At 44.6% G+C, this 13,065-nt stretch overlaps 1 protein-coding gene across 1 annotated transcript in view; it reads left to right on the top strand.

The window, feature by feature from the left end:
• The window catches only part of TMEM68 (transmembrane protein 68), a 115,065-nt gene extending 102,475 nt beyond the window's left edge, over positions 1 to 12,590 (top strand). Inside the window, exon 6 of the mRNA XM_086918004.1 lies at positions 10,613 to 12,590. Within this exon, the coding sequence (XP_086774130.1) occupies positions 10,613 to 10,717 (105 nt within the window). The 3' untranslated portion in view covers positions 10,718 to 12,590. The remainder of the gene's footprint in view (positions 1 to 10,612) is intronic.
• The last annotated feature ends 475 nt before the right edge of the window (positions 12,591 to 13,065 follow it).

Here is a 13,065-nt window from a genome sequence, read left to right as displayed (position 1 = left end):
AATGATGGACAGAATGTGGATCAATGTCACACATTCACCCCAGTCCAAAGATCTGGGCCCAAATCCATCGTTTTTTTTGCACTCCACACCACCCTGGGTTAGACAATGGCGATATGCAAATCAGCTCTGACCCTGTGCCCCATGGGAACAGTCCAGTCCGAACTACAAAAGCCATGTCCTTCCCAGAACGGAATCAAGCATCCGAGGACCGGACCGGTTTCGAGGTAACACCTCTCATCAGCCCGGCTAGCTTGACTCCAGTGGTGTGGAGTGCCTGGGACCCACGTCTGAGCATCCCCAGCGCACTTATGGCGGTAATTGCAAACAAAACAAATGATGGACAGAATGTGGATCAATGTCCCACATTCACCCCAGTCCAAAGATCTGGGCCCAAATCCATCGTTTTTTTGCACTCCACACCACCCTGGGTTAGACAATGGCGATATGCAAATCAGCTCTGACCCTGTGCCCCATGGGAACAGTCCAGTCCGAACTACAAAAGCCATGTCCTTCCCAGAACGGAATCAAGCATCCGAGGACCGGACCGGTTTCGAGGTAACACCTCTCATCAGCCCGGCTAGCTTGACTCCAGTGGTGTGGAGTGCCTGGGACCCACGTCTGAGCATCCCCAGCGCACTTATGGCGGTAATTGCAAACAAAACAAATGATGGACAGAATGTGGATCAATGTCACACATTCACCCCAGTCCAAAGATCTGGGCCCAAATCCATCTTTGGGCCCAGACGTGGGTCCCAGGCACTCCACACCACTGGAGTCAAGCTAGCCGGGCTGATGAGAGGTGTTACCTCGAAACCGGTCCGGTCCTCGGATGCTTGATTCCGTTCTGGGAAGGACATGGCTTTTGTAGTTCGGACTGGACTGTTCCCATGGGGCACAGGGTCAGAGCTGATTTGCATATCGCCATTGTCTAACCCAGGGTGGTGTGGAGTGCAAAAAAACGATGGATTTGGGCCCAGATCTTTGGACTGGGGTGAATGTGTGACATTGATCCACATTCTGTCCATCACCTGTTTTGTTTGCAATTACCGCCATAAGTGCGCTGGGGATGCTCAGACGTGGGTCCCAGGCACTCCACACCACTGGAGTCAAGCTAGCCGGGCTGATGAGAGGTGTTACCTCGAAACCGGTCCGGTCCTCGGATGCTTGATTCCGTTCTGGGAAGGACATGGCTTTGGTAGTTCGGACTGGACTGTTCCCATGGGGCACAGGGTCAGAGCTGATTTGCATATCGCCATTGTCTAACCCAGGGTGGTGTGGAGTGCAAAAAAACGATGGATTTGGGCCCAGATCTTTGGACTGGGGTGAATGTGTGACATTGATCCACATTCTGTCCATCACCTGTTTTGTTTGTAAAAAAGAATAGCAGCAGGCCTTTTTTGGAAGAGTGCACATTTTGTGTCACCAAGCAGACCTGCAGAACAGGGGACTGTCTCATCCATTCACCTTATTGTGCAGAGGTCCACTCAGGTAACATCCAGGTGGTTTTCTGAGTTGACAGCTACTTGTTCTTCCACTTTAAGATATACATCTGTATCTGCTCCATTGTCAATGCTGAGCTGTCAATCCCCACCTACTTTGATATCTTTATTTGCTGGCCATTCCGGACCAACAATGTGTTTATTTACCTTGAGGCACTCAGTCTGCTGGAGTCAAATCAAATGTTAACTAATTACACTGTTACACACGGTCTCCAGTACTACTGCTAACAATCGCTCCTGCAGCTCCAGGGCCACAACACAATGTATTTGAGAGACCAGCTGAGCCATTCCTCACTCACTGTCCCGACCTTCAGGAGAAACACACGGACCTTGTATACCAAAGAAAGGCTTCATAGGTAAACTATTTCTCCATTAAGGAAAGATTAAACTATCTAGATGAGGAGGCTCACCCCTACACTCCTTTCCGGTGTCACTGATTTGCAGTAGCATCTCAACTGTGTTGGCCACACCATCATTATGGATTTGAGGATCCGGTTTCTTCAACTTGTCCTGTTGTCTAAAAGTTCTATGAAGCCATCTCCAACGATCCTTTGAATTCATTTACAAAATTATGCAAAAAGACTGCAAAGCTACCGGATATTCCTTTATCGACTGAGTTACCACATCATTTCGATAGGTTTTTATTTACATCTGCTTTTTAAACATAATCTTTCTTTGGTGACAGATTAGTCAGAGGCTGTTATTGTTATCTTCATGTTTCAGCATCTAGGTAGTCTTGTATACAAGGCTTGTAGGAAAAAGTCCCTCCAGAGAGTCTATTGTTTTTGAGCGATTGTATGGTGACTGATGTGCTTATTGCTTCTGCTGCCAACATGAGGCAAATATTGAATGATTCATCTGGAAAATAAACTTTGCACTTGTGCATTGGCTTTGAAAACAGCTCGCCCATACACCCAGTGAAGCCATTTTGAGGGCAGGAACTACATACAACTCATTGATTTGCATAGGCGACACCAAAAAATAATTTATCCAGTCATTGTTTTAACTTTATAAAAAAGAATAGAAGTTTTATTGGCAAAAAATGTGTCATAGACCATTAATGCCAAATAGCTTACAGTTAAATGGTTTAAACCCAAAGGGGATTACCTATCTTCCCTGATAGAGCTTAACGTGTCATTCTTCGTGTGTGTTGAAAAAAGCAAATCCTTTGTTTGCACTAATAAATACATATTAGGCACCGCATTTCATGCGCAAGCAGGTCAGAGGGGCTTGAAGGCCTGTATTTGAAGTGTTTCTAATACCTGTCTCTTTGCCAATTTCAGGTTTCACTGAGCGGTGGCAAAGACTGAATACTGAAGCCTTCACCTAGATAAACTTGCAACTGAAGCCTGACCATTCACCTTTCTTTCCTTGGAAATATTTTTGCGTAGGGACTTGCTATGAGCTCTGTGAGCACCCTCATTTCGCCTTTACAGTTTAGGGTTCAGGCTAAAGTGCAGTAAAATAGCATTTATCTATGTAGTCCACGATGCAACGTCCCTCTCCTGTGTCCCCTCCCCCTTTTACTCCTCGACCTCTGCAGTGTTCAACACAGTCCACTGTCAATCCCTAATCAGCCTCGTCCTCCTGCAGAATCTCCAACCTAAGACTCCAGTGTTTCCAATGTATGACTCCAGATCAGAGCACATCCGTGTGATGCTATCTATATAACTCCAGTTTCCATGCTGTCACCAGTCTGCTTCAGTCTCTACATTGAACCATTTTGCGTATTCATAAACTCATGGTCTTAACTTTGAGTAATGTCCTTTGCGTAAAAGATTTCTCCAACACCAAGGAGTAAGATCTGGTGTACACAAGAAGTAATATAGTGGCCCTCCAGATTTTTGATATAAAGCGAATCTTTATTGATTAAATAAAAAAACAGTCTAGCACAAGGTTTGTTTCCCAGTATGCTAAATTGCACTACATAACAAATATTTGATAGTGGCCTCAAAACTAACAAAAAAAATAAATTTATGTCATTAAAAATCCACTACCCTAACTTTAACCAGGAATACTCTCCTAAATATGAACATGGAGGCAGACCAGCCCTTTTCCCCTAGGGTACCATTAATGTATTACCTATGAGAGGTGTTGTGGTCTCGCATTATGAGCAGTCTTGTACCATCATTGCAGTGATTACAAACAATACCACAGTAGTCATAAATTATAGCCAGAGTATCTGTAGATCCATCCTCTTCCTTTTGATAGAATTTGCCTTTTAAAAATATTTTATTGCAAATAGCAGTGAACTTGATCAGTTGCTGATCACAAATAGTCCATATTGATTTCAATTTGGTACCCAGTATTTCTACTCTATTATTGTTGATATTCCTTATTTATGGCTCTGTGTGATTTCAGTTGGTTTTACTTTTTATTGTGCATATATTTAAGGAGTTCTTAAAGTATTGTTCCATGAACAATGTAAAACCTGCGGCTGGAAATTGGACCTTTATTTGAAATCCAGTAACCATCCTTGTGTCTAGCCTCAGGATTGTTGTGTAACCAGGCCTTTCCTGCTCATCCATGCTGCCAAGAGAGATAGGGAGGATTTGTTGGCCATCTTTTAATTCAGACCAAGTACCTAGCATCCTAGTCAGAAGGGTGAACTTTCAATCTGATAGAGACTTATAGCCGCTGATTCCTTACCTTTGAATTTCCCCGCTGTCGGGCTGGATCCAGTAGATTTTTCATGTGCAGTACCCCCACAATTCTAGGTGGCATTGATCGGGTCCACATGCGGCAGCGGCCAGGCCGGAAGCGACCTTTACGGCACCTATGTATTGCCACCTAGCTGACATCAGTTATTTTCTTTCTTCGCCAGCCAGTGCTGATTCGGAGAAGAGCTACCCCATAGTCCTTGTTCGGCTGGATTTTTTCGACGTTTTGTTGAGTGTTTTCGAGGATTTTCTCCTGGTGTGTTAGAAAGATGTCATCAAGGAAGACAGGGTTTAGGCCCTTTGGAGCCCATTATCTGCTGAAGTTGGTGACTGACCCAGACTTTGTCTCCTTGTGGTGTTTGGAGTGCAACCATGATTCGAAGGCGTGCTCCAATTGCCGCACCATGAACCCAAAGGCTTTGAGGTAGCGGTCACTAAAGCTCATGGCGACCTGGCATGCGACTCCACGTAAATAGCGGTCCCGGTCGAGAGAAAGTTCACGGGAGTGCTCGTGGAGTCTGAGGTTGTCCTTCCATTCCACGTCCTCGGAGCAGTCCAGGCACAAAACAAAGAAGTTGAAGAGTTCTTAGACTTCTCCTTGTCCATCAGCCAACAAGACATGGACTGACTATGCGGTAGAACCTGTGCTTGGGCCGATTCCATGCCTCCCATACTTTCCAGGAGCCGGAGCGACCACCACCTAACTAAAAGCATTCTATGAGGCCATGCACCTCAAATTTGGACGGGCTGACCCCTCTGGTGCCCCTTTTGGCCCTGTGGGGTCAGAGGGGGCCCCATCTGGTTCCACACCAGTGACTCTGGCTCCAGTGGATCCATTCCAGGATCCCCGCCGGGCTTACCAACTCAACTTTCCCCTACGCCGGTCCCGATGCTCCCGCGATGCCAACAGCACCATCCCCATTCTGATCCCCAACTCCGATAGGGAGCCGGTTGGGCATCTCCCGATGCAGACAGGAGCCTTACCTCCTAGATCAGTGTCTGAGCCCTTTTCCTTTGGGTTAGGACTCTGGAAAGAACAGATGGGGCTGCTGGACCCTGGAGAATACCAGCCATATGAGGAAGACTGTAGCATGGACTGGTGTGAGGAACTGGGTGAAGCCAGAGGACTGGCTACCTCTCCAGATACTGGTATGCTTTCTTACCCTACTGTCCCTACCGAGGAGGGAGCCTTGTCAACAATGAGAAGCGTGACACATCCACACCTGTTTCCGACGCATCACCAAAGAAATCATCGGAGCGGCTGCTCGCGGTTCAAGTAATCGCCGCACGCCGCATCGAGTGCACCGAAGTCCAAGGTCACCGCACCAATTCCGATGCAAGGCCTGCTGTGCGGCTGCACGCACCCACGCAGTGTCCCAGATCATTGCATCGCATCGAGGCGCCAAGTCTGTCTCATCGCTGTGGGACGCAGTAAGAAACCGATGTATCAACTCTCCATGCAGTAAGAAACCGACGCATCACCTCCTCTCCGGTAAGAAACCAACGCATCATCTCCCCCAGATCAAGGAACTGACACATCACCTTCCCTGAGTGTAAGGAACTGACACATTACCTTCCCTGTGACCCTTTTTGTTGGTATGCATGACACATCCAAGGTACTTTGTGTTAAAAGCGTTACCTCTGCAATTTCCTTTGAACTGAACTATTTTACCATCTGATAGTCATATTTGTATCCCTGTGTTGTGGATTTTTTGTTGTTTGGTCTTGTTTTGGTTTAGATAAAGATAACCTATTTTTCTAAACTGATGCGGTGTCCATTGGAAGTGTTTTCACTGAATTACAGTAGGTGTTCACAAATGCTTTACACACTGCCTCAGAGATAAGCTTGTCTGCTCGTGCCAAACTACCAAGGGGGTGAGCAGGGGTTATTTTATAAGGGTATCCCCCTTATCTGTGCCAGAAGCAAGGGTCTCTACTTGGACAAAAGTACCTACCTCTGGCAACTAGAGACCCCCATTTCTAACATTTATTTATTTTCTGGACGTTGCCATTAGTTTAAATGTCTCTACAAGTCCTCAGTGGCAGGGTGGGAGCCATGTTTTACTTTGTCACACTTGTGGTGACACAATAAGTGCTGCAGCCCTCAAGGGATATTTTAACTTGCAAGTCCTAGGTGTCCCTGTGACCATAATCTAGGGACTTTTAAGTAAGTTAACTTTTGCCAATTAGGTATAAGCCAATTAAACATACACTTTAAGAGGGAGCTCCCGATTTGGATACTAGCCCCCTTCATCGATATGGGGCAATGCATGGACCAGGGACAGTGGACGCGCATAGGTACCCTCACCCGCAAGGTCTCCTGCAATGCAAGGTTTAAACTGACGCACTTCAATTTCCTACACCGCACATACCTAACCCCAGTATCATCGAAGCACATCTCCGAGGATAGGGGAGACAGTTGCCCTAGATGTCACGCTGAGAAAGCAGGCTTCCTGCACTTAGTCTGGAACTGCCCTTTGGTTAGGCAATTCTGGGCGGGGGTGGTGGAGCGAATAGTCGTAGCCACGGGCCTTCGGTTAGCGCTCGAGCCCCTGCATTGTCTGCTTGCTCTGGTCCGGAAGCCCAAAAAGAAGAATCTCTCGTACAAATTCCTCCAATTAATGTTGGTGCTAGCCAGGCGCAGGGTGCCAATAACTTGGATGGGGCAAAGGGCCCCGGAGGTATCCACTTGGCTCAGAGATGTAAGAGAGTGGTCATTGGCCGAGGAAACTTACATGCAACTCTCTGAGGGATGAGAAGCTGCAGGATGATCTAATAGCCTGGCACGTAATGTGTGCATCGGGGCTGGCAGAAGAGGAGCTCTCCTCATGCGACACCGCTGAAAGTGGGGGTGGTGGGTTGGATGCGCCTGTTGGGTCTGTGTCTGACGGGGAGCAGGGGCATTGACCCCAGTGATATTCACCTCCTGTATCAGCACCATGCCTGGCTCCTTCTCACTGTGCTATTATTGTGTGCTTTTGTATCCCTTCCCCATGAGTCCGTTCCCTCCCTGATGCCGCCTGTAGTCCTAAGTGCCGCTAATGAGATTGTCGATCTGCGTACATACACTGAAAGGATGCCAGTTATGTGTTATTGTTTTAATGTATAAACTGGAAAAATAAAGTTTAAAAAAAACACACTTTAAGGGTCAGAGTGCTGGCACTGAGGTCTGATTAGCAGGCCTTAGTGCACACTGCGTTGAAAAACCAGCAACCTCAGTCCAAAACGTTGGGGGTGATCACTGCTGGGTCGGTCCTAGACATGGTGGCCTAGAAATGTTTTTCGCTTTCGTGGAGAATTTGAGACATTCAGGAGATGAGCCCGATATTTCAGGCTCAGTCCTGTGTTCTGGCCTGCATGGTTCTGAGGCTTCTTCGTCTCCTGGCCTTTGATATCCTTCTGGAGCCTCATGCGTATTGGCACAAGCACACACTGCAATAGAACCTCTTCTTTAAATGGATTCAGCACTTGGGTTGCCTCATGGACAGCATCCATGTGTCAGATAACATAGCCTGGGAACTTGTTCCAATATCTTTATTATTTTAAGAAACACAAGTTAATTCAATTAAAATAAAATGCAATACAACTGAGCATTGTGAACCATAAATAGCTGATCATTTCATAAAAACAAATATAATATATGTAAATAAATATTATATGTAAAAGATCATCAAATCTGGATAAAACTAGTTGCATTGCTTAGAAAAGTAAGACAACCCAATAAAAGCAAGAAAGAAAGAGAAAAAGAAAATGTAGAGAATAGGCTGCCGGAAGAACAGAAAAGAAAGGAAGAGAAGAGAGGACGAGCGATAGATGGGGACAGCTGCTTCATTGAGGGAGACAAGTTAAGAGGTAGACACAAGAATACTGAACCACCAACCCTTGCGAAGCCAAGCTCGTATATTTATCCAATGACCTCCAAGCAGTGTTAGAAATGGAAGGCGTACAGTGCTTCTCCTCAACAAAAGTATGAGCCCCACGAAGATATGATACCCATGCCCACCTATTATGATATGATAATGAATTAAAGGATTTCCACTCTGTTAATATAACTTTTAACAGCAGTTGATATAAGGAGATCCAACAATTGCATATCTGTGTCGTCAGGGGGTATTGAAGTTGGTGCAGCCCATGGACCCAATAAGATTATAGGTAATGAGAGCTCCATTTCAATACCAAAGATTAGTGATAAGTGTTTCTGAACCAACTCCCAAAAGGGATGTAGCAGTGAGCATTCGATAAACATGTGTTGATGAGTGCCAGAGACCAAATTGCATTTCCAACAAAGATCATTATCTCGAAGCTTCAGTTCATAAAAACGAGCAGGGGTCCAATGCAGAAGATTCAATGTTAAAAATTTGGATTGAATAGGGGAAGGAGAAATCTTATTGCTTAGAGAGAACTTCCCAATCAGCTGCCAGATCTCTTGTGAAATATGTTTAAAAATGTCTTGCTCAAAATGATGAGACCATTTCTCCTATGTGATCGTAGACTGCGAAGGCAATGGAGCGGACAAAAACTTATATATTCTGGAGGCAGTATGACCTGACCGATACCACATAGAAAGGAGAGAAATAGTAGTTGAGTCTGGACAAAGGAGTATTTTAGAAAGGGCAACCTTTAATTTCAGAAAGGAATAAAAATCCATACTATTAAGATTATATTGTATAGCCTGGGAACTTGAATTGTAGATGATGGTTTCCAGACTGACTCGCAGCAGGCCATTCTCTATACAGATTCAATCACTCTGGGCTGGGGAAGCCAACTGGATGAGGTGGAGCTCAGAGGCCTCTGGACTCTGCTGAAGCCAATGTGCTACATCAGTATTCAGGAACTGTGTGGTATCCAGCAGGCTGTTGAGACCTTTCTGCCTTCAGTCAGTGACAGCCCTCTTCCGCATGTGATGGACAAGATGACTGCATGTGGTACTGAAACAAACCGAGCATTGTGGGGTCACATGTCCTGTGCCAGGAGGCATTGAGACTGTAGCACTGGCTGGGCCTTCTAGGAATTTCCCCGTTAACCATCTGGCAGATTTTCTGAACTTAAGTTGAACGAGCTCAGCAGTAGTCCAAGTCCTCTAGCAAACCATGTGTGTCTGCTTCCAGAGGTAGTTCAAGACCTCTTCGCCCAGTGAGGCATGCCTTGGGTAGATGTTTTTGCTACCGCCAAGAGCATTCATTGTCTGTTCCTTTGCCCTCTGTAGTTACTGCCTTATGGTTCCATGAGAGGTGTGATTCCCATTCCAGTGAACTCTGGTCTTTGTTACATGTTTCCGACTCTGCTGTCACTTCCCCAAATTCTATAGATCAGAAGATATTGTCTTCTGCTCTTCTGATAGCCCCGATCTGGGCTCAGACGGTATTTTACTCCAACCTGCTGAGCCAGGTTCTTGTTCGGAAGACCATCTGCCACGGGAACAGGGCAGGGTTCTGCACCCAAACCTCCACAACCTACACCTTTGCTGGTTCCGCTCAACCTCCACACACAGAGTAGATTTGATCCAGAAGTTGATGTGATTTTGACTGCTGTGCTACGTGTATTGCCTTGTGTGAGGGCTGTCCAGTCAATCGGTTTTAAACATACTTTCTGAAGTTTTCCTGAATGTGCTGCGTTTGGTCTAGCAAGGCTATTGCTGTGGGTACTATTAAAGGTTGATTGTTGGCCCTATTATAGTCGTGCTGCTTTTGCCAGATCAGCCCTCTGTTTAATTTACAAGTTATGATGCATTTTTTTAAGGTGCTTATGTATGTTTCCACCTGCGCCCTTTATTAAGCTGCAGTGGATCTTTAACTTGGGCCTTGCTGTTTGATGTGCGTGCCTGTTAAGCCTATGCATATATGTTCTTTGAGTTAGCAGGCAGTTTAACCATCTTAATGCAATCACTTCTCTTGTTGGTGAACTGAAGTTGCTGTCATTGAAATGCAGGCACTGTCAGTGCAGCCTCGATGAGCTTCCTTCTACTCGGACACGTTGGTACTTGGTGAACTCTGGCATCTTTTGCCTCAAAAGTTTCTGATCCCTGGTTTCTTTTCCTCTCTCTGCCACATCCCTCGAAGGAACAGGAGAGGCTTCACTGCGTAATAACAAGAGCCCATAGTTTTTATACTGATTACAGTAAGGAGCAGTGGGTCGTGATCATCCTATTAAAGGTCCTCAATGTCTAAGGACACAACATGCTTGTTGTAATTATAATCAGCGTGCGGGTAGGGAGAGTATTCACGAGAAAGAAAGTTACTGACGGTAAGTAATGTCTTTTTTTAATTCATTTTCGTCCATGCATTGCCTATATAAAGCACATATTTTTTTCCCAATTGTTTTGCACTGTAGCAGACTTTTAAATGTTTATTTGAAAGTGCAAACCACAACCATATTGGCTATGCCAGTGCTTGTTATTCCTTACTTCAGATAGATGTGTGTGCATTCATCTTATTGAAGCTGTTTTTCTTTCAGGCCAAGTGTGCAATCGAGTCTTTAATTGATAGACACCAAAGAATCCCCGGTAACATTTTTCGCGCGCTCTTGGAGCGCTTCCATCGGCGGGGAAAGGAAGACTAAAGAGCCTGTTCCACAGCCTTGAACTTGAAATGTCGATGCATCTACTGCCAACGGCGAAGAGTCTGCGATTTCTGAAACCCTGCACAAGTGTTGTGTGATTGTGGCCCACTTGTGGTGTGTCGCTACCTGCAAGCCGGACCCAGGATTTGACGAGTATTTTCCGTAAGCCGTGTCGGTTTGCCAAGTTGCTGCGCAGGCGTTCTTGCATGCCTCACAGAGAGGGACCGACTTCCCACCACAGAGTTCTGTATTCACAGTAACATTGTGTAGGTTTGTTTTTTGCGAGAATAAGTGTGACTTAATATCGCGTGTCTGTTATTACAGGATTTTTTCTGGCCTTCTCGAAAGCCTGCTGCTGACAAAAAGGGGGTGAAGGTTGTAACAGGGTTATGCATTCAAAACGTGTGCTGAGCAGATTGCCTTTTTCAAAAAGGGCATTTAATTTTACCAAAAGAGGCAAGTCGGATTGCGAGCCGCAGCAAGGGAACTTCTGTTCAGTTTTCGAAAAATGCACCGTGCTCACTGTTGTGCTATATTGCATGCTCGATCATTGGGACTTCAGAAACGCCAGTTCTTTTGGGAACAACATCTGTTTTTCACATTGCCTCTGACATGTAGCTCTCTTTCTTGTTCTCGCTATTTTGTAAAACTTGGAAGAGGTTTCTTTATAGTAGCACTGCTTCACTTGAAAGTACATGAAGTCCTTCAGTCGAGGTTAAGGGAGACTGATAAACCTTTGGACATCCAGCATGTATCAAATCAACATCACGATAGAAAGACACTTTGTGAATGCAGTACAACGAGCTATTAAAAATATCGATTTCAACAAATGAACCAAGGAACAGTGATTTTTGTTAGGAAGGACCGTGTGTTCACATGACCCAAAGTAGCTTTCATACAATAATTACCAGAGATCAGCATGGACTCTGCTTGAGCTGAGGAGACTTCACAAAGCTTTCTTGAGATTTGGCTTCACCATTGGATCAGCTTATCTTTGATATGTGCTGTTCTGTTTCTCAACCGCAGCTGTAAATATTCTATATAACTTGAAAAAAAGCAGTGAAATCACATGCATTGTAAATCCAGTATCTAAAACCGCAATGTATTGTAGGCGTTTCCAGAGTAAATCTTCTCTCAAGACCAACATCATTACCAATTGCAGATGGTAAAACAAAATTATATATATATTAGAGTACCTATTTGTTTTCGTTTATCTTGGTGTTAAATTCTGCATGAAAGCAATTGAACCTGTATCCGAAATTAAACTTGATGATATTTAATGACGTTTTCAAGATTTGATCTGCAGTGTTCCATTCCAAATAGTTGACCGGCTTAAATGTAGGGGTCACGTTTTTCACCAACATGCTGGTTAATTCAAGGCATTATAGGAAGAAAGCGACTTGGCACCTGAGCGGGAGCAACCTCACAACATATGTTATGAAACCGAGTTCTCAGTAATGTGTGGTTAAGAATGGATGTCTCAAGGCAGCTGGTGCACGCTTTATGGTGAGTGGCCAGGCAAGCAGCATTAGAAGATGCTTACGTTTTGATTTAACAAATGAAGTATGGCTAAAGCAAGGTAAAAAAAATGTTAGTGGTATAAATATAAATGTTGAGAAACCGACATATGGTCATGGTTGGATGTGTATTTTGGGAGACTTCCATGTTAAAACATGTTACACGAGGCTAAAGCATCTCATATGTCTAGGGCTCAAATTATTGATGTTTATGCCTCCATTTGTGCCTTTGGCAGCCCACATATTGAGTAGCGTGCATATGTTGGTTATGTTTTGGTTTCAGGTTTGTTGAAAATCATATTTATAATGAATGTAATGTATTATCCTGCAGGGAAATAAAGGATATTGCACCAAGATTATAAAGTTTTTACCGATTGTATGTCAGATGACATATGTGCGTTTTGTCATACTGTGCACATAGTGCTTAGGAACATTCAATTGATGCGCTGCTAATATGAATCCAATCTACAAGAGCATGTTTTTAGAATGTAAACCCCCTCTTACTCCCTGAATTTCATGGCGTGCTAATGTCGCATCACCTGTAGCTCTCGTCAAGTTTCGTAAGTTAAGCGCTTCCTTGGAGGAGACAATCGATGCATAGTGGTCTCTTTTGAGATAAATAACATTTAAATATTAAAATTGATAATTTTCCGCTTAAGTACCCAGCCGTTTTGAAAGAGTTCTAATCAACTTCGAATTTCCATCTGCACAATGTCTGCGCCACATCGGCTTAATTTAAGCAAGATTGAATTTCGAACGCTGTACAAGCCTTACTGTATTCTATAAGCTAATGGATATTCCACCCACCCTACTTCATCTCCCAAATTTTAG

The sequence above is a fragment of the Lissotriton vulgaris genome, chromosome 4_1 (assembly GCF_964263255.1).
Source record: "Lissotriton vulgaris chromosome 4_1, aLisVul1.2, whole genome shotgun sequence".
Taxonomy (NCBI): Eukaryota; Metazoa; Chordata; class Amphibia; order Caudata; family Salamandridae; genus Lissotriton; species Lissotriton vulgaris.
This window is presented reverse-complemented; position numbering and strand designations above follow the sequence as displayed.